Source organism: Mizuhopecten yessoensis, unplaced genomic scaffold (genome assembly GCF_002113885.1).
Source record: "Mizuhopecten yessoensis strain PY_sf001 unplaced genomic scaffold, ASM211388v2 scaffold8381, whole genome shotgun sequence".
Taxonomy (NCBI): Eukaryota; Metazoa; Mollusca; class Bivalvia; order Pectinida; family Pectinidae; genus Mizuhopecten; species Mizuhopecten yessoensis.
Genome location: NW_018407519.1, coordinates 994,439 through 1,019,268, shown reverse-complemented (window position 1 = coordinate 1,019,268; position 24,830 = coordinate 994,439). Strand labels below are relative to the sequence as shown.

The window sequence follows — 24,830 nt, the reverse complement described above, 5'->3', positions numbered from 1 at the left end:
TCTCTAATATTCTGATGTTGTTTATTTTCCTTTTTCCGGGGGGGGGGGGGGGGGGGGTATATATGGATGTATAGGGAGTATACGTTATCTTACATCCAACATCCAATTTGTCAGCTATACTTCTAACTAAGGATAGACATTGTGTTGACTTAATGACTAGCTTGTCAACTCGTTAACACCTCTTGATATTTGATTCGCGAAAATGAAATAGGAAATTACGCTCAATCGACATTAAAGCTCAAAATCTTACCAGAGTAATCATGCTGAGCTGATACCGGCTGACGGAGTCACGAGGGAAGATTGCTTGTGACGTTCGCGAACTAATCAGGACACACCTTATTGATCAATTCCTTGTCTACAGACTCACCAGAGCACTTTAAAAAAGGTTTACTAGTTGTTGTTACATTTATCAAAATTTGAAAGTGCCATTATTTTAAAAATGAATATCATTTATACTTTTATTAACGTTTCACATATTCATAGCAAGAAATGTTTTTTTCAAAAATCAGCGTTCACTTTTAATTATTTATAGCCTTTAAATAAGCCTGCCAATTGTAAAATGTTATTTTGAAGGCATGAAATATATAAGTATTGTACCTGCACTTCTTCCAAACGGAAAGTGTTCGGACCTTCCCGTCATAGTGTTAGATAAATCGCGGGACTGATGATTCCGTGATGTTATAATCAAACTTTGACAGAAATTCACGATTTGTTTTCCACCTACCATTGTCACTTGGTAGAGGATGTATAAAAGATCAATTAGGTTGGGTCAGGAGTAGGAAAAAGTGACGTCGTTCCGGCAAAGAACTGTTTTCCACCATTTGCTAAAAAAACAGATTGTTTAAAACGGTATCAAAGTGTTATTTTCTACACATTTTTGTTTATCTTTTTATGTCACTCGACCCGGGACGTTTTGCCCATCTGATGAAGTGTGTATACGCTCCCTATCGATAGTCGAAACGTCCCGGGTCGAGTGACATAAAAAATAAACAATTTCGTCACATCGTTGTACAGGTAAAAACATACGAATCGCTCATTCAGTCATAGCTTGACAAAGGGACCAGTCGGTCTTGAAACGTTGCGACATGTTTAATACGTACTTTATTTTTGTGTAGAAAGTAACATTTTGATATTACAAATTTCCAAACTGATGAATCTTATAGAAGAGATTGTTTAAAACGTATCGTGAACCAAAAGGAACAACACAGACAGACAAAATAACATTTCCGTTATTGTTTTGAACGAAAATATAAATATTGAAACAAATATTATGATCACCTCTGGTGGTCTGCAACCCGATTGCTTACATTAAAGGGGCATCACGCTGAAGTAACTTTTTTTTTCTTTTTTTCAAATACTACATAAACATATCAGGTGAGACTCCTTATGGAAAATAACGATCCGATTTGGCTGAAATAGATTCATAAAAATGATTAAATCCAAGATAATCATCGGTATTTCTACCTGTCTGACCAAAGACGTATATACGTCTCTGGTCTGACCAACGTTTTGTTCAGGGATTTACCTCTACTAGCGCATGCGCATAGCACACCAGTTCTTTGTTAACAAAATGACTGGCTGTGTGAAGTAAGCGAAAGAAAAGTGTTGTACCGTGCCAGCTACGAAGCGAAAAGTTGCCAAATGGTCAAAAGATAGCGCAAGGGGTACGTTACGGAATCATTATTGCGAGTGGGAAGTATTCAAAGCAGAAAATAACTGCCCTAGCAGTCAGTACGGTGCATGTTTTCTTCCGGATAGCGGCCGGTTAAGCTGAAATAAAATCGACAGAAATGCTAGCGCTGTTTATGTTATGAATAAATATCTAAAACTATTAACCTCGCTAGTATCATTGTGTGAGTTTGAACACAGATGAACTTAGTTTAATATGTTAATGGGCATGTATCGGAGAGAGTTTACTTTGTGTTTTTTATAATTATACAGTGGTTTATGCAAACGAAAGGGATAAGTGACTGGTTAGTTTGATTTTGCCATGAGGCCCCCCAAGGGATAACTGCTGTGATGGCCACGGCGTATTCTGTTCTCTGATCCTCTGTCGGTGCTCGGGGTCAAATGAGATACGTGCGCTATTAGATTTACATAATTTATAATATTACCGGGATCAGTAAAATGGTATGATTTAATTATATTGCTGAATTAAACGATTTTTTTATGTTTTGACATGCAAGATTTAAATTAATACTAATATAATACCCGGCCTCCTCTGGCGCGACGACGCAATATATAAAAAAAAAATCGCTCTTCGTCAGAAAGCTACGTTATCACTTTGGTTTTAAAAATGTCAACATGACTGACCAGGATGAATAACTGAGGAAGAAGAACCTACTTCTAGTAAACAGGATCGCATAACATTTTTTTTTTAAATCGTAATTTTTCAACAGTTCATGTTTTCATATGATGTTGACTTAGAATGTATGATCATGCAACAACCTTTTCTCTGTAAAGAATACATTTTCGACTTCAGATAGAATCGGAATACGTAGTGGTTTTGCCATACAGTTTATTGTGTGTGATGGTTAATATGACTTACTAAATGTTAGCGTATGGAGACAGTGAAAGTGGGAAAGAGAGTATGCATAGATTTATATGCATGGTCTAGAAATAAAAATGGCCAAAAACATTGACTTGTATAATGTAATAAATTAATTCACAGACATTTCCTTTTTTATTCGCGTGTAGTTTGTCATTGCATATATGCACTTTACGTAAACATTTGAAAAGGGATATTCGTCTCGTGAATATTCCTTTTTACAGAAAGGTTTGTCCCATTGTTGAGGGAAGGTGTTTAGCCCCGTACCAACTGTACCGGTCACATTCCGGTACTAAATTCAATATATATTTAAATATATCTACTTTTTGTTTATGCCTATCATCATTGTTGACATTTAATTGTAAATGTGTGACGGGAGAAGGCTGTGATAGATTTTAAAAACTTGTGCCCCATCCCTTGTTTAATTTTATTGGCAAAAAATTTACGTTTACAGCTAAATAAATTTGAATTCTGAATATTGGAAAGTGTGCAATTAACTTCTGATGATGAATAATTACTGTTCAAAAAGTTTGAATACGGACTTCGAAATCATATTACTTGGTTTCATAGTGCAGTAAGAAGTTGCAGTTGCCTGACGGCCCCTCTCTGGGGCCCCTTTGGAAACCGTATCATCTCGCTCGCACAACTTGTGTTTACTGCCTAGTCAGGTGACGTTATCGGCGCTATTTTTAGCAGGGCTTTCCCGAACAGTTCAAGTGGTCAAACTGGACATTTGGAACGGACTATGAATATGGGGATAGCGAGGTAACATAAGTGTAAGTGCATACAATACATACATTCATTAAAAAAACCCCGCCTTTTCGCGTGATGTCCCTTTAACAACGAGCCACGATTCAATACTTTGGCGTAAAGCATATCGATCACCCAAAATGCCAGTTCTCTCGTGGTTCCTACCTCTTATCAAACCGACACAGGACAATTGGAGGACACGCACATCACCTGGATCAGTAAGACAACAATGCAGATTGAATGCCTCTTTTCATCAAGTTATTGTAATCGATACAAACAATTCATAAGTGGCATTGATACTAATCCAATCAGCACAGAACACTTTTGTGACATGACTTGTAACAATGAAACCTCTATGTAATGACCATTGATTCATTTGCCACATTTCTTACCACCAACATATCTCACGTTTTCCCGTTTTCGGTTTTCTTAACAATAGATGGTCGATGGCGTATTGGATAGCGCACTTGTCTTTCCCTAAGACGACCGGGGTGCAAATCCCCAATCGGACGTGAAAAGGTATTGGGTAAACTGCAAAACCACGTGTGTTTTTTCTAGATACTCTAGTTTCCTTTCACATTAAGACCTTCTGTGCGCTTTTACCCAAGCCAAAAAGAGTGATTAATATACGTTGAAAAAAGTTTCTTAGCTGTTTTGTTTATAAATAGTCATAATAATAATTCGAGGTTCTTATATACCGCTTTATCACAACCTAGTTCGTAGGTCGTCTCAAAGCGGTTCACAAACTATTATCCGTGGTTATAGGGCCTTTGCAACCAGCCAATAACTTTATCAACTCCCTGGGGGAGCATACAGCCGGTGCTTCAATTTCGGCGCTCACAGCTAGCATTCAACAAATCTAGCACTACCAAGCCACGTACTCATTTACAGCTGAGTAGACTGGAACAAGCAGAGTAGAGTATCTTGCTGAAAGATACAACACAGTGCCGTGCCGTGACTCGAACCCGCAACCCTTCGGTCACGAGCCCGGCGTCCTACCACTAGACTACCGCGACTCATCAAAATAAGCTTATATTACTAAACAGTCTGTTATATCATCCGATATAATGCCAAACCTCGCTATAGCGCCAATATTTCACCACAAAAAGGGTGGTAGTATAACGAGGATTTACTATTATGCTGCAGGCGCAGACACAGTCCCTGTTTTGCTTCCGTATTTGAAGAGCGGTAGTGTTACATTTCTTGATATAGTTATATAATTACGACAAAACCCCAGGCTACGCTGACTTGGGATATAAAACAAACTGTATTTAGCAAGTGTATAGCATCCAATTTACATAGTATGATAGATCAGCTTCTAAGTGGATACCACTTCAGTCCGAGATTACTGGTCCGTGTACGTGGTTAATTATAACGGCCTATGCTAGTCTCTGTCGGTAGGACGGGAGTGACACAGGGATGCCTTACAGATGGATTGTATTCTACTGTTTCTTTTATTTAATGAAGAGCACATGTAAGTACATTTTACATTTATTGTATGATATGTAACTTCATTTATGTTTGTGTTGAATATTTCACACATATCTGCGAATAATTATTAGTAATAAAATTAAATATACCGTAAGTTAAAAATCAAGAAATCGAGAATAAAGAAATGGTATTATTTGGAATCAAAACGCTGCTTTAATTAGCTCTCGTTACAAAGAAGTCCGTTATAGAATAGCTACATGTTACTTGTTTCACCTGACAGTGTTTTTGTAACTCCATAGGAGATGTTTTAATAAGCTCAAATGCTATGCATCGGTCTGTTTGTATAAGCTTAGCGATAACACAAAAAGAATCGACGTTTTGATAAGCTCACTTGTCATACAGGTCTCTTTAAATTAGCTACCAGACTGTTTTAACCCGTTCACCCCTATACAACTTTAGTAAACTCTACCATGCATTGATCCCATTATGGTCTAAAGTGGTGAAAGGGTTAAGACAATCATACACGCTACATATGGCGCTGCTTTAACTACCTCGCATGTGACATTTACATTTCTAAAGGAGACACTTCTGATTAACTCCTGTGACACAAAATGCTGCTCTAATTACATGTGACACATGAGGCTGTTTCAATTAGCTGACATGCTACATAGTAGACTATATGCTTCTAATGTCAATAAATAATGAAGGAAATGTTTATGGAAAAACAAAAACATCGAAATGACTGATGGGACCGCAGTGTCTGTTCACCGTAACAGTATACAATAACAAGTAAATGATATCATGATTTATTATCTCAAGAAAGAGGTCAAGCATTGCGCACGTTCTGTATACACAAATGGGTGTAGATTATACGTTTATGGTCTTGGTAATAGAGTGATATACAAGTTTGTTTTCCTGAAACAGTTAAATTTGTCCCCAGATAATATAATTACTGAAGGTAAACAAACATAATATATATAATTTACCATCCTCCCACCAGCGTCTAAACTTGGTTCTTTAACTGAATAAAATTCAATCATTCTGATGCATTTTCATTTTTGGACGGCCATTGTTGCTTTTAAATGAAATGTATATCCGAAAATTTTAGAGAGTCCAAACAAGAAGCCTGTGCTTCCTTGCAATTGAGACACAGTACTTTGTCGAAGAAGAGCACGCGGTGCCGTGAGATATGATGACTTTTATCGCTGTCTTGTGAATAGGAGTCAATGTAGCATAGATTGAAACAGACATAAAATGGCTAACCCAGAATTTCAAAAGTAATTATTTAATATTTGCAAAATACATTCTGCAAAATTTGATCAAATTCAACTAAATTTAACAAAGTCAACTCTAAATCAAACTGATCAAATGGGTGTGGCTGTCAAAATTGCATTGACTTGAAATAAAATACGTCCTGAGAGGCAATTTGCTTATGCGTATTAGACAGCCGATACCATTCACAACCTAGCTCACTTGAACGCACCTCTTGGAAGTTGAACAATTCATCTTAGGTTCATAGCAATTTCCTGTCTCACAGATCAGTTTTCCAGTCGTGCCACGACCCTTTATTATACATTTAATTGCTTAATAGTCTTTTTTTGCTGCTGAGCGTTTTAAGTGGCAGTGTTTACACTTCAAATAGAGAGTTCCACCTCTTTTCTTCGGTACACAATCCATGAAAAGTTATTTTCCCCCTTTAGGAATTTTGTAGCACCAATGAGGATGTTTATCAAAGCAGAAAGATCAAGCAATTGAGAATGGCATAGTGCAGCTTTTCAAATCATTCTCTCACCTTGCTAGTGCAGTTTGCAATAGCTGCATTAAATGCAGTCGATTTTACATTGTTGACTGCCATAACAAAATGTGCATGTTTACAAAAATTATTGCCAAGTACACTGATTTACTGCGATCACTAATTGATACCCTCTACGGTACATGGTTAGAACACCTTAAAGCATCTACATCAAATACGCCAACAGAGGATTTTGATCATCAGTCTTTTCTGATTAGTTCATAAGATCATCAACGAGGACCAATGGCTTCAAATCATTACTTTTAGAGCGAAGCAGGCCATCTCAAGAATATTATTGCAGTTGCTGACGTTTATATTAGAAGCAATATTTAGAAACGGATTACGGACGAACGATGTGTAAACTAGTTAACAAAAGGTGACAGTATATACATATAAACATTTGTATTGATACAAAAATCATTTGAATTCGATGAATTTCATGCAAACATCTTTCGCCCATGATTAGAGCTCCATTATCTACCAAATACCTTTTCCACAAGCCAGTATCATTTTTTTTTTTTGCATGTATTTTCTGTGAGACACATACTCTTTCTTGGAGTTTTTATTTTTGTTTTGCTAAGCTTTTATAATGTGTCAACTATAAAGGGTGGCATCAGCGTCAGTAGGCTTTATATTCACAAAGAAACTGAGGAGAACTTCAGTTTCAGTCGAGACTTGAGGATTGGGTTTAGTTTATAACACACCTTGACCGAGGGAAGAAATAGAGCATATTGTCAATAATGCTGACTTATGACAGCTCAGAGAGATGTAATAACAACTAAAAATAAATCCAACGATTTTGATGAAAATTATTTGTGTATTACCGTATATCATTTAACCGAGATATCTATTGAAATATCATAGAATTCCGTACCGTACAGTTTTTACTCGTCTATAGCATTCTAACAGACATTATGTAACTATATACATGGTTATACATTGGAACCCAGTGTATATTTAATGATCACTTTGTAGTACATCTATTTCAATATCAAGGGTTAAGATTGACATACAAAAATTAGTAAATTAAGATGCTAATGTGTTATAATTAAATATCACGGAATGAATTATACAAGATAGACGTTAAAATGGCTTTGCTTAATTTTGCTGAAATTATAAGGACGACAGGCAAGAACCAAAAGTGGCAATTGAAGACATATCGGTCGTCTCATGTACCTGTTTATTATTTAAAGCTCCACTCAATCAAAAATTGTTTCAAAATTCACATTGATATCAGGAACATATCATTAATTCAAAAGATGGCGGCACCTGTCCCGAAAACTGTGCTTCAAAGACCTGTGATGACCCTGATGGAGGTTGTCCTAAATGTGAGAAGGAATGGTGGGGACGACAATGTAATAACCGTAAGTATCCTTTACATATAAATATAAGTTTTATTAAGTTACGTTATACATCTCAGTTTTCAATTATTACATAAACACTCGTTTTCTTTATTTAAGCAATGTATAGTTTGTCCATCGTTATGCTATACATTGCAAACATATATATGTGTATCTGGTCAAAATTACTGACATGATCTCAAATAGAACTGTTTCTAATTACAATTTACTCTATATCATGTAACACAGCCGTGTATATCGAAACATTATTAGATTAATATGATAACAAAGCGAAAGCAGAATAATGCTATTTTAAGCGTTAATAGTGTTTTGTATTGTTTTAAGAAGGAACTGGTATAAAAATAGGAAATACTTTAAGAAATACAATGGAGATGTGAATTAACGATTCAACAAAACCTATCTTCACTTATTCAAATGCTTCCATTTTAGAATTATACCATAAATGTTTTCATAAACTAGGAGGACATGTTAATATGTGAAAAAATATATTGGGACAAAACACGAGTGCCCGTATGACATGCTAACGGATTGTTTCTTAATCTAAAAGAAGGACTCCTAAGCAATTAAATCACTCCCCATTTGCTACTGCTATACCTTGAAACTGACAGCCTTCAAGACTAATGACAAATATGTATATTGTTTGATAAAAGGCGGACGCAGGCAACACATGCCCTCATTATATGGGACTCAGAAGTGAATAACCGGAAGTTAACGAGAAAAACAGGTTACCCCGTACGAAAACCACTCCTTTTTTACTCGGAGACACAGTAGCGAACCGGGTTTAATTTGAAATAGTACTAAATCGTTTTTAACATTTACTGGTTGTCTGACATAGCTGCCCGAGTCCCAAAAGCGTCAAAATGTGTGTCAGTACATATTGATGAAAATATTGGTTTCGTTATTCACAAGTAATTGTTAATGAAAATGTTAAATCAATACAGCTTAGCCATCGTGTAAACATCAGTTTAATTTAGTTTCTATTGTTACAATACACGCAGTCCGTATCGGTTAAATATGATTATTTATTTGTCGACAGCCATGGGATGTTACTGGGAGGATGCTCCTAAAAAGTACCGTGGCGATATGTCTGTGACGAGCAGTGGGCGTGTTTGTCAGCAGTGGTCTAGTAACTCGCCCCACAAACACAGGTTCGCCAAGTTAGTAGTGGGCTTTAAAAACTACTGTCGTAGCCCGGGAAATCACCCAGTTCCATGGTGTTATACAACTAACCGAAACCTGCGCTGGGAGGCATGTAACGTGCCTCGATGTGGTAAGAGCTTAATGTTAATATAATATAAACAATCAGGTAAAGTGAATGGCTACTTTAGGTATATTGCTTGAATTGACATGTTTATTTACCAACGTCATTAACAACTTAACAATGCTTATCGGGTAATATTGGTAAATATTTTATATATTTTATCCTCTTCTCTATTTTTGCAGACAGCAATAGTGGTTCATCAATACTCTGATTCTGCTTTTATTCAAGAATTTTTATAAAGGTACACTGTATATACACGATTTACAGATACAGCTGAAAATATATGTATAGTATTTACTATATTGTTTTAATCACTCGAACCAAAATAAAGTACAATAAAAGCACTACTATTCCAAAATGAAGAAGTATTTAAATGCTTAACTTTAATTAATTAAATAGCAAAAAACGATGATGGGTTTTTTTCACAGCGCTCATTGGTTAAAACAATAAGCGCTACAAACAAAAGTTCCGCGTTGACGTTGCCTCATTTGAAACAAAAAACCTGAATAGGTTATAAACTTTTTTAGAATCCGAAGACCTATGTCCCGTTCCACCGTTCCCTGTACACAAAGTACTGCCGGAAGGCGTTGAGTTTGCTAAGCCGTTTGTACCGGGTACATCTATACGCGTGGTGACTTCCTGTGGAACTCTTCAACGGGATGCTACAATCTGGTGCCAGTCTAACAGGACGTGGGCTTCCTCTGGAGGATGTGGAGGTGCGTGGTGATGCTACGTCATATCCGGTCAAATCGTTGTAGTAACATTTTATGTGTTGACAAGTCTGGTAGTCATTGGATGTGTGTTGTTAAGTTTGGGCAAACTTTTCATTACTTTGACATTATAAAGTACCACTTAAGAGGTCTTAGGAATGGCCATACGGTGTAGTATAAACTTACTTTGTTCGTCTTTCTGCATGAACGTCCTCAATATTGAAATCGGTGTTGCCTCGTGTCGTATTGCTAGTAATTAGAGGACCACGCTGGTGGACTATCAGTTATCGATGTTTTTTCCCGGCATTTCCTTGTTATTGTTCAGATAGATGCTATTGTTAAAAAAATAAGGGTAGTATGCAAGCGTTTCATAAATGAATCAAATGTCATAGTTTTATTATTTGACTTTACGTTTGAATGTTTATAATCCCTGATCAATTCAGACTATCAATTTAAACTTATCCGTGTTGTAGGTTGTATGCAACATTACAAATTGACATAAAAAAATCCATTCACATCAACGCGTTAAGTTCTTTTCAATTATATTGTTACAAAGTACATGTAAATCCATATTACCGAAGACAGCTCAGTAATGTCTTCTACTGACTGGAGGTTCTAATCCCTCCGATGTGTTATGACAATTCTCCTGCTGCACAAGAGTTTGAGGTCCCTCGGGACAACTAAACTCAAACCTAATTCAGTTATTTCTTGTCCAAAACACTGCTACCTCTAGAAGGAAAGCCAACTTGTATGATAAAAAAACCTTCTCAACCGTGTTCTGTGTCCTGTATGCAACTCCAATTAATTCCATCTCTCAATTTATAACAACAGGATATCGTTATGCCCAACGATGCAATGCTCAACCAAAAGATAAAAAATGTCCCACATCTATCTCAGTGATTAATTCATGAACATATTGTTTGAGAGCGCATAGCAAAGATTGTATGTAAAATAAATGCAAAGTGTCATTTTAAAAGTATAGGCCTAAAGGTTTAAATAATTATAAAACATTGACTTGATGGAGTGTGTTAACTGGTATACACTGACCTGACACATGTTTGTATATAAACAGAATTGTCGCCCTACTGCCCGAGGCCGGCCTTGGAGAGGAACAGTTACATTCATGAAGACCACAACTATGCCTATCATCATAATGAAACTGTGGACATTCGCTGTCTGGAAGGTTTTGCCATCCAGGGTCCTGGGATTCTGGAATGCCAGGAAGATGGTACCTGGAATGACACTTTACCCACGTGCTTTATGAATGGCAAGTTATGTTCATGTTTCTCGATCAATCATTAAAAAAACAATTCGAATTTTGTCAACAAACCAAAAAGATTCCTAAGATCTCGTTAATTAAATAATTGAACCTGCGCATGGAAACGATTACGACCATCTTGTCGGATTTAAATTTTTCAGCTTTTTTCTTGATCTGAGATGGTTGTGATTGATATACCGTTGTTTTTCAAACATTAATAAAACATACCTTTGCCAACAATCGCTTTCATTGCGAACCTTATTGTGTTCTTAAAGGTAGTCACCTGTGTCCTCCAATGTGCGAGGATGACTTCTCATGCGATAATGAAGACAGAGGGTGTCCGAAGTGTAAACCGACAAGGTGGGGAAGACACTGTGAATATCGTAAGTTCATCAGGAAAGTTGTGTTTACGCTACTTTATATGTTTGAGGAATAAATAGTTTGCCAAACATGGCAACCACTAAACTAACATATCATTTCCAACGAAAGTATACTTATTTACCAAATAAAAAAGTGGCTTAAAATTAATTTCATTGATTTTATATCTTGTTATTTCTGAAATAAAGCGTTTCTTTTGAACACAATGTTTTGTAGATGTTGAATGTATCAACACTAAACGAGGATCGGATTACAGAGGGTTGCAGAACAGAACGGCCAATGGTCTTGTGTGCCAGGCCTGGGGGAGTCAGGTCCCTCAGAAACACCCGTATGGCACCAGAGTGGACGAGGGAGCGTCTAACTACTGTCGCAACCCAGACATGGAACCTAGGCCGTGGTGTTACACTACAAACCGCAGAACACGCTGGCAAGCATGTCACGTCCCTCACTGTGGTAATACATTTAATTTGGTACCGCAAATCACTTATTGTCACAGAATATTGTTTTTCGCATGTTAATCGTCGAGAGATAATTACTGTCCATATCCTCCTCTCAATGGCGAATTCAGGTATTAGCGTATAAAAGCTAAAAGCAAATTTTGCGAAATGATGTACTGCGACATCAGACAATGATGTCCACTCTATACTAACCTAAGACAACTTCTCTTAAACTCAATTTCTGCTATATCAGCGATACTATCCAACTGGATAATCAGACTTTTCTCATATATGGATATCAAATACTAGATATCAACATGAATATATGTTATTCCGAAGGTGGTCAAGATATTCATTATAGAAACTTAGTTCTTTCACTAGATCACAGCTTATTTATATACTTTCATTTATTTTTGTCATCTGGTTTGCTTATTAAATGGGACCAACACAGAATGGTGTATCTTTATGGGCGAACAATCTGTGTTGTCCATCAGCTTATGTTTAACTAGATCGCCGATCATTTAGTTTGTGGTGTATTTTATCACTCAACTGTGTTAACAACTACAAAGTCATGCAATAATATATATCCCTTTAAAGTGATCATCTATCTTTACTACAATGTGATGTTAATTCACTGTTTATTGTTGTAAGGAAAGGGCGTCCATAGGCTTGCCATTTTCCGAAATTCTTAACTTTGGTATATATGATCTGAACAAAACATAATCTGCAACATCAGACAATATTGACAGTTTAGAGTAAACCTAAAATGCACAGTTGTCTTATATTTCTTACACAGCTGACGTTTAGGTAAAAGGCATATGGACAAATGGTTTTAAGTAAGTTATAAAGGGTGTCATATGTGATGACATAGAGAATCTGATACAAATTGTATTACATTGTACCTTTCGGAAGGAAAATTCAGACTCTTACCTTGTACGTATAATGTTTGCAAGATACCTGAATTCGCTGTAGATTGCAATACGACTTTATGTGAGTTATACAACTCAAAAATGTATGTAATATGCAGTACCTATGAGTACAATGTAACATTCTTGCAATACCTATCGAATCATCTTCATTGTTTGTATATGTAATGTGTATGGTTATGGTATCACAGAGACTGTGTGCCCGTCTCTCACGATGCCGATGTACAGTCGTCTGACAGAGATTACGAACAGACCATTTAATGCTGGATACAAGTTATTCGTGGAAATGAGGTGTGATGGCCGAAATGTTTCAATGGTCACCGTATGTCAGAGTGACTTGACCTGGTCTCACAATGTGTCCTGTGACGGTAAGACTATTACTATAATTATCTACGGCTTTCCCCAACGTATGCTTAAGATTAACATTTCATACTATTTCTTATCATGGAATTAAAGTTTGAACGATTATTATAATAAACTGGATTAATTTGTCTAGGGAAACACTGTCCGAAATAAAGATGATTAATAGGAAAAATAATAAAAACGAGACTTATATCGGCTGCACTTTCTATATAAAATCAATCGCCAATGCATTCGTAGCTGCGTTCCTATCCCTAAGTCTTATGCATTATGATTAATGGATGGTGATGTTAAAGAGAGGCCAGCATTCTGCTTTACCATCAGTTAATCTACTTAATAGATACTAAACAAGACCTGTTGTTTTTTCCTTATATGTAATGCAAACCGAAATAAACGAAGATCTACCTTTAAGTCACTTTTATTTGTTACATAAGTAATAAAGATAGTTTGTTGAATATCTAACCTGGATGCATATCCTTATATAAGAAAGGCTTAGTAGAGACAATAAAGGCAGTCAAGTGCCATCATTTTGTGTTCTGCCTTTGGTCGGTTAAAAATGTCGAGGGAATCTGTCAATCTGTCGAATCTTGTTACTGAGTGGGTAGTTGGTTTTTCTAATTTAAGAATATTATCGATTGATTGACATAATTTAGTATTTTGTACCATATTTAATTGTCAGAACACTGAACATTTCAGTTGTCCACTGTTTGCGGCCCAAACTCAACAACAACAGCGTCATCCTTGGAGACGACAGTAGCAGACTGTTTGCTGAGAACGATACAATCGAGGTCCGGTGTCCCGAGGGTTTTCTCCAGGAGGGTCGACAGGTGTTCCAGTGCCAAACGGATCGTTCCTGGAATGGCAGTATGCCTACGTGTAATGGTACGATGATAAGTTTTAAAAAGGGAACTTAATCCTTTACTGTAACCAGTTCATATTTTCATTAATACAGAATCATTTACATGTTCCATAATAATCATGCATAACTTTACGTGATGCAATTTATAGAATTAGCAAAGCTGTTTACTATGAATACTCGCTACAATATCACGAAGATATTTGAATAAAAGTCTTTTATATTTTCGAAGGCGAATATAGAGTTTGGAACCGCCAGATTCTATCGACCTGATCTTAACAAGATTTATACACCTTTGTTTTTCTGTATTTTCCATTGTTGTAATATAAATATTTTGGTAGTTTCCTGCTAGAATCGTTCTAAATAGACATTTAAAATTTGCATTGAAGGAGGAATCTGTCCGCCAATGTGTGCAGCAGGGCAGCCCTGTAGGGATCCTGACGGAGGGTGTCCACTTTGTAAACCAAGCTGGTGGGGCCGCCATTGTCAATACCGTAAGTTAATTTGTCATCAATAATAGACAATCAAAAATGCCATAAAGTACATGTTCAAGGACATAATCAATTAAAGCAGAGGGAAACGAAGAATGTTTGTAATCATTGCTTTTTCACCTAGTGTGATATACATATTATTATCGTTAATAAAATATCCATAAGAATGCTAAAATCAGAGAAAAGTTAACCCAGATGTAAAATTTTGATAAATTTTTCGAGGTCAACAAAGTGGTTTACCGCCTTCATGACAACAAGTTCCCTATCCATTGTGTTGATATTTTTCTGTCTGCATGAAAAACCAGCAATGATTTATTATTTTCTTACCTCCGTTTATCTTAATGTACATGTAAATATTTTAGTTAATAAATCACTGCAGTGAAAGAGGTGTTATTAGAAATGTTGGCGTTGAAAACGTTGCGGTCTTTACATATACTTTGAATGGTAACATGTGAAGTATGGAATAATAATACCCATATTTGAGATAAGAATAATTCTTCTTTATGATCAATTTCCATTTTTGTATTTTGTTGAATTTGTCATACTTGATGCTTAAAGAATAAGAAATGTTGCAGAAAAGAGTTGTCACTTTTTTGACGTTATAAAGAGGTGGAAGACACCTCTCCCCTTAGACGAGTTTGTATATATTATTTTAAATACACGTACTTCGTATGTGGGTTGTAAAGCATCTGACCGTTGGTACCACTCATTAGTCCTACACTGACGGAATGAACACATGTAGTTTAAATGTTTACTCTGTTTAGCTTGCTGCATCGATTTACAGAAGTTTGAAATTGCTGCTTTCTTACTTCGTATTTTTATTGGTTATCTTATGATTGAAGTGGAAGGAGTTCCCCACTTCTCCTCTATGAGAGTGATACGCAAACAAATAAATTTCCTTGGTATATTTAAAATGTTATGCAGTATTAAAACAACATTTTTGTCAAATATTTCTTTAATTCTTTTCCTTTAATTGATTCATTAAATATACTGACCGGCAAAATAAAATACACACTTTATAAAATGTATCAAATGATTTATTTCATCTTGATAAAGTCACTTTTCTTTGCTAGTGCATGCATATATAATTTGATAAGATAGTATTATCGAATATGTTACATGGCCGTATCTGTGATGGAGACATTTCATCCTAGGGTAACATCTTTCATTTTCCAACGAGATGTGCCGAGTACTGAGCTTCACATATACTTATCGGACTTATGGGTACATAGGTTGCTTTGTTTTCGTTTGTTCGTATGTCTGTCAACATTTTGTGAAGTATCCAAATCGTAACGCCTGGCTGTGTCTTCATTGACCTTCAAAGATGTGCTTGTCACAACTAGACAGCCTGTGCTGTTACCCTGTCAGGTCTATATCCTGATGGAGTAGGTCAAAGGTCAGGGGAATGGTCAAAGGTCAAAACTTGTTTATGATGGAATAGAGATGTCTTAGTCAGACCTAGCTTAACTAGGGCTTTTAATGTCAGTATTTCCTTCCCTTTTTGCTTTTTCCTCTGTTACTCTGTTTCATTACCTTATTGCAGCAATGCAGTGTTATGACGGCCAAGGAGCGGATTACAGAGGGACGCTACGGATGACCGTTAGTGGCCGAAAATGTCAATCATGGATGTCCAAGTCACCACATAAGCACAAATTGAATCTGTCCGACTCGGAAAACTTTTGTCGAAACCCAGATAAAGAACCGAAGCCTTGGTGCTATACCGTAGACCCGAACAAGCGATGGGAAGTATGTCCAGTTCCAAAATGCGGTAAATAGTTCTGTCTTTTATAAACTTATAAGCTGTTCTTATACCAATGTCGATAAGAATATAAATGTGAATCCTGGCGCCTACATTAAATCACTCTGTGGTGTAGTATAAATCATTTTGGCATACTGCAACAGTTACTTAATTCTTAATTGTATACAATCACACGTGTGTCTCTCCCGTTCAATTTATGATGATAGATATATAAATGCATATATAATGATAAATAAGTACCATTTGCTTAATTATTTGGAATACATATACTTATATATATCATTTAACACATTTGTTACATGTAAAACTGCTTTTAATTCATGTAATATACCAGAAAAGCATGTTTTCATTACAGAAATGTTATTCCTTGACAGTACAAATGACTTGTAGGAAAATAATATTATCATTATGTGTCATAAAGCTTTTGTCCTGTTCAATTGTGACATGGGAACCATACAACAAACACATAAGTGACACATAGATGAATTATTTGTCTTGTTCCTTAATTCTGTGACTAGACATTGCTGCCCTGTGTCCACCCCCGACTCTTCCCGTGTACTCCAGTGTCGTGTCACCAGTAGATAGCCCATTATATACGGGTTCTACTATGCTGGTGAACCTTACGTGTGGAGTCACACACGAACTCGTCAGCATAGTGTGTCAGCCAAACAGGGAATGGACGATGAATAGACTGTCCTGTGACGGTTTGTACATTTCTTTTAAATGAAATTATTTATGCATTCTTTCAGAAAAGTGTTCAAAATAGACAGTCTAAGAATTGTGACTGTCTGTTGAATACATACATTCTATGATTAAAAAAATTTAAACTGAATTAATTTTCAATGTTCGATTTGATATAAATGGAATAAAACAGTGTCAAGTTATAGCCGTGATCGTCTATTACTGTGTTTAAACGTGCTGTAACATTAGCTACTTCTTGAGACGAAATGTTGTTAATGATTGATTAAATTAAATTTAAAATTTGATATATCTACGAAGATAATTTAGAGCTTACCGAAACAGCAAATATCCTTGGAAGTATTGGCAGTCAATGTATATGTTGTTTCAGTGGTATTTTGCGCTACGCCTGAACTAAGAGACAACAGTCGAACTATTGAAGACACAGGAGGTCCTTATCAACAGAACGACACCATTGAAGTAGCTTGTGAGGTCGGTTTTGAAACCAGAGGACAGACTATGTTTCATTGTCAAGGCAACTCTCGATGGAATGGAACCATGCCAACCTGCGAAGGTAAAACTTTCCCCGTCTATGTTGTCCTAACAAGGTGGCTAAAGAACCAAACTCTTAATTTGGAATCTTGTATTTGTCAAGAGATGCTTAAGTTTTAGATTGCTCCTACGTATCACGTAAATATTCTAACGCATTATTGTTCATTTTCTTTTCTTTTTCGCTTCCTACCTGAATAATATATTTTATAAGCAGTAAAAAAACTTTTTTTAGTTTGCTGTGGCCCTAGTATCGTATTTAACAACAATGTTTATGGTAAACGGTACCACTGCATCATTTATAATTGAAAGAAGAGTTTTACTCGTTTTTTGTTTTTTAAAGTACACTGTGTTCTCCTTACTATACAATAAAAGAACGCACCAAAATAGTTATTCTTGCTTAGAGTATCTTCTCCTGTCAACTTATTCATACATGTAGGCTTTGCAACCCATTACAGGACATCAATTTGATGTTGTTTGATGACAATATTGATATAGTGTAGCTTTGAAAAGGCAAGGGTTCTGAATTCGACCCTTGCAGTTTTTCTCTTTTATTTAACTATTATTTTCAAGCTTTCAAATTTCAAACAACTGCAATTCAGTAAAATTCATCACATCATGTTCTTTTTATGGAACATTTTATTTGAAAACAACTACGACACATAATTCACAATAATGACCATTGAAATTACATTCTTGTTGGTACTTTCAACATTAGGTGTACGCTGTACAAAACCTAATCTGACAGCGAACAGTAACATAGAAGATGCCGCCGTATCATACACATACACGGATGTCGTTACTGTTGGGTGTGACGTCGGATATGAAATAGTAGGAGAAACCTACATGTATTGCCAAGCCGACGGCACGTGGAATTCCTCCTTACCGAATTGTCAGGGTAAGTGTGACTTGAAGTACTAATTGGGAATAAGGAAAACGATATGATTGATCAGGATTCAGCAAAATGTATAGTTGATAATGTATCTTTTAATGAGAATACAAACAAAGTCGGGCAAAAAAAAATGTATTATTCTGCAAAATGGTGTAGCAGATACATGTACAAGTAAGTGTTGTATGTGTGTCCGGTTTTGATACGATTGGGAAAGCGTGTTACATATTTACCCACGAGACAATCGTCAGGGTGGTGTCTTTCAAGTTGGCGGTGTCCCTGACTTGCAGTCGCAGTTAAATGATTAAAAATGGCGGACTTTCATGGCCTTTAGAAAGTTGCCATCTGGAAAGTCACCATCTTGAAGGTGCCTCATAGCTAAAAATTACATCATCAATCAACCTAGTTTCTATTATAATTCTTAAAACATACACGTAGATATATCTATGTATATTTTATATAAATTCTACCTTCATTAAACTAGCACCTTTCGATACTGATGTGTTGTAGTGGTGGTCTGTCGGGCGCCATCTCTGTACGACCACAGCTTTATAGAGAATGAAAGTATTCCCTACGTGTTTGGGGATGTCATTGTGGTGAAGTGTGAGGAGGGGTATCAGCTGTACGGTCATGACACGTTCCAGTGTAAGGGTGACGGTAAATGGGACGGAAGTTTCCCTGTGTGCAAAGGTATTGTATAAATGCTGTTATACTCCTGCCGAGATGGGGATAATATTTGGTAGCCGGTCTGTCCACTCCCTAGCAACTCCATTCCTGCTCCCTACTTTGAGTACTTTTGATGTCGATTCATTACAATCTATCATCAATAACATTTCACGATTTATTCATATAAATTTAATTAAAACTCATCGTAATTCAAGTTTCATTCTTGGAAATAATTAGCAAATGTTTTCGCTTTAAAGGTTTTGATGATTTGTGACTAAAATCACAAATATCAAAGTGTGCTTCATTAACTCCTAATAAATAAACTTACTACAGTATACTAAGTATTTTTGTATGACCTATACGTACAGATATATGTCTCTGTTACAATTTGTAGCCAAGCCAAGTAAATGATTCAGAAACCTTTACTACCAAACGTCCAAAGAGGATAATTATTCAAGCACCTTCGTGTTGCAAGTAGAAAAATCAGCAACCTCATTATCAGTAGATACTCCAGTCCACGTCCTCGATAGATAATCCAGCAGCTTTCGTTCTCCTTAGATAATGTAGCTACAACCACAGTGCAATTCACCGTCTGTCAATGTAGCTGGCAGTCACCTGCACTTCAAGTAGATATTCCAGCAATTGTTGATCTCAATAAATATAAAATCCAGCATTTTCCATCCCCGCAAAAGTACCTGGATTGTAAGTACTCGAGTTACTGGAAAACATATTGAAACGACGCCAGTGTACAATGTACTGGATTAACATGCCTTGATTGTAACAACGATTTAAAGTTCCTTCGTGTTTTATTTAGTTAAACTTCTTAGACATACATTGAACTTTCTTTCACTGCCGACCGGGAAGGTTCCTGTCCTCTACACTGCAGGGCCAACCAGACATGTAGTGATCCGGATGGAGGTTGTCCGGAGTGTGAGCCAGCGTGGTGGGGAAGACATTGTCAGTACCGTGAGTGCTGTTTTACTGATAACATATGTTTACATTGATTTCCAAATTTATTTGCTTTTTACCTATATCCCGTGACTGTGACTGTGTTTAACATACATTAAGCTCTTACCTGGATATGACAAGTGGATTGCATTTGTTTTATCTCTTCGGTTCGCTGATGTAGAATACAAAATATATCAACACTTACATGTACATCACTTATCATTTTGATTAAAGAATAACTTGTCAGGGTGCATGCACATCCTAAAACAGTGTCGGTTTATATAATTAGGAATCGGACAACCAAATCACTAGCAATATGCTACTACTAAGTATTAAAGCTGATAACAAATCTAAATGTCTTACCTACTTACCAAAGTAGTGTACTTTAGTTTTTTCACATACAATCTACACAAAATGATTCTTAAACAATACAGAAGGATCATTAGCTGTTGTAGTTTTCTTAAACAAAGAATACAACAAGTAGGTACTATTGTTGCAGCTTTGGGATGTCGTCTAACAGCAAAAGGATTAGAATATAGAGGGGAGATGAATTCTACGGTCAATGGACGTGTCTGTCAAGCATGGTCCGATACGACACTCCACTCTCACCGATACATGAAGTTCGTGGATAAAGAGGCCAACAATTTCTGTAGAAATCCAGACAAGGAGGTCAGCCCGTGGTGCTATACCCTAGACCCTTCTGTACGCTGGGAAATCTGTCCTGTTCCTCTCTGTTGTGAGTCTTGTTAAACTAATAATTGTTATTATAGCTACCTTTATTCAAATAATGCATTAACATTTGGTGTGTGCCATTAAAATATTTCTTCAGTTTCTATTGTGGTCGTGAATGAGAAGAACATGAATCTTACTATATTTCGATAGTCGAAAGCTTAATATTTTGAACTGAAAATGTGAAAACTGTAATACAGATACAAAATAAACAAATAATGGTGCTAACTGATTGTGGTACCTGTTGTGCTCTTAAAAAGATAGCTGTTCTATTCTTAGCATCGCTGGATCAGTGTTCGCCGCCGGTGCTGCCACAGAACATCACCGTAATCAACCCACCAAAGATTGCTTTCTTCACTGGTTCAGTGCTACTATTGGAGCTCCAGTGCGGGGAAGGGTTCAATACCGTGGCCACTCCGAGGATAGCATGTCAAGACAATGGCACTTGGAAACAGAGCATTCCTACATGTCAAGGTCGGTTTTGTATTATTTCGTACAATTAAAAAAAAAGTTCCAGCAGACGGATTGGTAACCGGGGAAATCAGTTATAGATTAGTTAAACTCACCCTTAGCACACTGCATGGATAGTGTGACAACCGAATAAGTGGTGGCTGGAATAATGAAGCTCGATCAAAATATTCCTTTAATAGTCCTTATTCAGCCGCAACGAACAGTAATTTAATGTGATGAACAAATGCATTGAACTATATTCCATTGTGATATACAAAGCTGTTTTATTAGCTAATGTTTAACCAAAGTATCGTTTTACATGAGCATCGCCTCGGAATCGAACCCATGGCTACCAGTCCAGTGATCTGGATTATGCTCAAGGGAAACTTCCAAATATCCGAAGTCAGTGATAAGCGATAAGATGGTTTAACACAGGTACAAATATTTAACATTCTTCTTTAGCTGTGCGTTGCAAGCACCAGCCTCTGCCTGACCACAGCTACATTACAGGAATGTTCGTCACTCACTTCCCCTACGTCCTGACGGTTCATATCAAGTGTGAAATTGGATACGTCATTGAAGGGCCCTCTCAGTTAACCTGTTCTAAACAGAAGTACTCATGGAATTTAGTTAGAACACGATGTAAAGGTATGTACATTCATTGATGTTCCGGGAATCATGAAATTGCCACTAATTCATCCATTATCAGGGATCTTATGTGTTAATTTCGTTGATATGGGCTCTATATATGCAGCTTAGGTATGAAGTAACTAATTAATAAATGTTCGTTACCCTTTCGCTCCATGAACGAGTTGAACAACAGACGCTAATATTGTAACCTGTGTATTTATTTGTTTCCCATTTGGTTCAAGTTTATAATGTTTACAAATAATGCTGAATCAAACGCCTGTGTTCGGAATCCTTAATTGGAAATGGAGCCTCATACATTACTGAATTCAGATATAGATACAGCATTTGTAATAATTCATAATACGAGTACAGCAATTCATAGAGAGAAAGGTTCATGTGTTATTTTCCTGAAATTGTGTTTGTGCTTTTGAAGCGCAAGATAGTGTACACATAGTTGCAAGAAGCCCCAAATGTAGCGAGGCATTTTACACACGGAGGCAAATATGTTATTTCCATTTTGACTTTTAGCTGTTGTGTGTCCCAAACCGGTAGCAAAGGCCTACAGTTACCTAACTCCGATCAAGAATGAGTATCCCTATGGCAGCCAGATATCTGTGAATTGTATTCAGCAGTACGGTCGAATTGGACAAGGAAGATTTCAATGTCTTTCTGATGGCAGATGGGACGGAGAAATGCCCGTTTGTAAAGGTTGGTACGTGTCTGACAGACACACTGCATACATCTCGTGGTCATTGTTATGGCATGATAAGGATATTCAGTACATACAACTACTCACCTGTCTGCCAAGCTGTGTCACGGTTTACTCAGAACCTGCTATTAGTTGTGGGATGCGTTCTGTTGAGTAACGAATTACTTATCTTTGTTCCAGATTCACGAATGTTCTCCAACTTAAATCATTTAACTTTAATAAGAGTAAAGGAAATATGTTCCACAAAAAACAACCTCTTCAGACATATTTTTCTTTAGGAATTTCTTTCAGTTAAAATTCCTTCGAATACTTAAGTCATTTCCCCGACAGGTTTGGGCAAGGTTATGATACGTGTATTTCAGTGTGTAATTATTACATGTTGACTGTCTAATTAGTTGTAATGGTGATTTATTACGTTTTCACCAGTGAAATGTCATATGAAAATATCACCTCTTGTATTGTCTTATTAGAACCATACCTTCTGTATAGTGCGTTGATTTTCAGTTTCAAGTTCAGATGAAGCGACGACAAAATAAGTGGTTGTCCTGATATACCTTTGCAACATATACTATGGTATTTCAATAAATATATTATAATTATATTTGTTTGGAAATCTGATATGATAATAGCAGCATATATTTTCGTAGTGTTACTTTGAAAAAATGAATAAATAGAACACTGACAGATTTTACCATTGAATACAATACTCATATGGCAGAATTTGGCATTTGCACTCATGAAATATATTAGATATTTTGCCATAGTCGTGAAATACATTGGTATTCATAGGAAAACCATTAATCATCCTTTATATATCTTTCATTCACCGCCTTGTTTTTGAAGTTGTTGATATTGTACTAATGTTTCTATTTCTCGTATTGTTTTGGTATGATCTTGTGAACTCTGAGTTTAAAATTTACAATATGGTAAATATCCTGCAATTTTAAGGAGCACTGTTTTCCCGATTTTAGCTCCCACATGCAGTGTACCGGATGTACCCGTGACACACGTGGTTATTGTCCATTCCCAGACTGACCTGAGTCCGGGAGGAAATGTGACAGTTGTTTGTCGGGGGTCACATAATGGCACGTCCATCATGCAGTGTCAACAAAACGGAACATTTTCGGGATCGATTCCCAAGTGTAAAGGTGAGCATGATTGCGTATTGCACTTTGATTATTTTCAAATTTAAGATTAGTCAGTGTCATTGAGAGTTACATATTACATGTATACTTATAATCATATCATCACAACAATTTATTGACACATATTATGTATTTCCAACCCTAAGAAAGTACCCGAGGTTTATATAAGTCTTGGTTGGTGGTAGTTTGTTATGTGTGGAAACGTCGAAAATGAACACCATAAAATATTGAACATTATGCAGTAAGGATCAGATACATTTGTTGTTTAGTACGTTTGGACATATTCATTGAACATATAAGTTCTGTTGAGCACTACGATTAACCATTCTTTTTCAATATGCACTTTACAACAAGAACCCCTTTTGACAAAAAAAACTTCGATATACACCTAATCGAATAAATATAACGGAGGCGCTTTAATTGTCATATTTGAAAAAAACGGAAACATTGTTATCAGTTTGTTCGTCGGTCTGTTCGTCCACCCGAATGCTTTAAATTCGGACGAAATCTAGATAAAAATAGAACGTACTTTAAACAATGATAACGCCTATTAAGAGACCTCATAGAAAACTACTCATTGCAATATTGTCAAATGAACATGTACTAAGAGATTATCTGCAATTAAAGACCAATTTCCTAAGGAGGTCTATGAATATAGGTTTATTTGGGTTTTACCTCCTTTTAACAGTTTCAGTCATTTAAGGACATGCAAGGTTTTGGTCGTGGAATAAAGCCAGAGTACCCGGAGATAACCGGCTGCCCCACGTAGGCCTCGAACCCGTGACCTACTGATGGAGGGCTAATTATCATAGACGGTCAGACGGCTTTACCACTCGGCTACCGCGGCTCCCAATAAATATAAGTCTATCTGTAGGAATAATTTAAACGATAAAACAAACATCTGTGGTTTTATTTTATTTCAGGCATAAAATGCTCTTTGCCAACTCTAACAAACAACAGTTATATAGACCACGGGAACGTGTCGTTCTCCTACGGGGAGGTGATCAAGGTTTTGTGTAAAAAAGATTTCACTCCAAAATCGTCTGATCAGCTCACATGTCAATTGGACGGATCATGGTCCGGACAGGTTCCCGAATGTGTACGTGAGTAATATATTAT

General features: G+C 36.5%; 1 protein-coding gene across 2 annotated transcripts in view; it reads left to right on the top strand.

The window, feature by feature from the left end:
* The first annotated feature begins 4,663 nt into the window (after nucleotides 1-4,663).
* LOC110455784 (sushi, von Willebrand factor type A, EGF and pentraxin domain-containing protein 1-like) overlaps nucleotides 4,664-24,830 on the top strand; it is a 31,662-nt gene continuing 11,495 nt past the window's right edge. For both annotated transcript variants that reach the window (XM_021506146.1, XM_021506147.1), the window contains exons 1-22: nucleotides 4,664-4,772; nucleotides 7,781-7,885; nucleotides 8,919-9,152; nucleotides 9,671-9,859; nucleotides 10,926-11,120; nucleotides 11,387-11,494; nucleotides 11,706-11,942; nucleotides 13,044-13,220; nucleotides 13,909-14,094; nucleotides 14,458-14,562; nucleotides 16,103-16,327; nucleotides 16,837-17,022; nucleotides 17,388-17,570; nucleotides 18,264-18,443; nucleotides 18,945-19,124; nucleotides 19,965-20,066; nucleotides 20,548-20,784; nucleotides 21,057-21,251; nucleotides 21,690-21,875; nucleotides 22,386-22,565; nucleotides 23,538-23,714; nucleotides 24,635-24,814. In XM_021506146.1, the coding sequence (XP_021361821.1) occupies nucleotides 4,718-4,772; nucleotides 7,781-7,885; nucleotides 8,919-9,152; nucleotides 9,671-9,859; nucleotides 10,926-11,120; nucleotides 11,387-11,494; nucleotides 11,706-11,942; nucleotides 13,044-13,220; nucleotides 13,909-14,094; nucleotides 14,458-14,562; nucleotides 16,103-16,327; nucleotides 16,837-17,022; nucleotides 17,388-17,570; nucleotides 18,264-18,443; nucleotides 18,945-19,124; nucleotides 19,965-20,066; nucleotides 20,548-20,784; nucleotides 21,057-21,251; nucleotides 21,690-21,875; nucleotides 22,386-22,565; nucleotides 23,538-23,714; nucleotides 24,635-24,814 (3,802 nt within the window). In that variant the 5' untranslated portion in view covers nucleotides 4,664-4,717. The remainder of the gene's footprint in view (nucleotides 4,773-7,780; nucleotides 7,886-8,918; nucleotides 9,153-9,670; nucleotides 9,860-10,925; nucleotides 11,121-11,386; nucleotides 11,495-11,705; nucleotides 11,943-13,043; nucleotides 13,221-13,908; nucleotides 14,095-14,457; nucleotides 14,563-16,102; nucleotides 16,328-16,836; nucleotides 17,023-17,387; nucleotides 17,571-18,263; nucleotides 18,444-18,944; nucleotides 19,125-19,964; nucleotides 20,067-20,547; nucleotides 20,785-21,056; nucleotides 21,252-21,689; nucleotides 21,876-22,385; nucleotides 22,566-23,537; nucleotides 23,715-24,634; nucleotides 24,815-24,830) is intronic.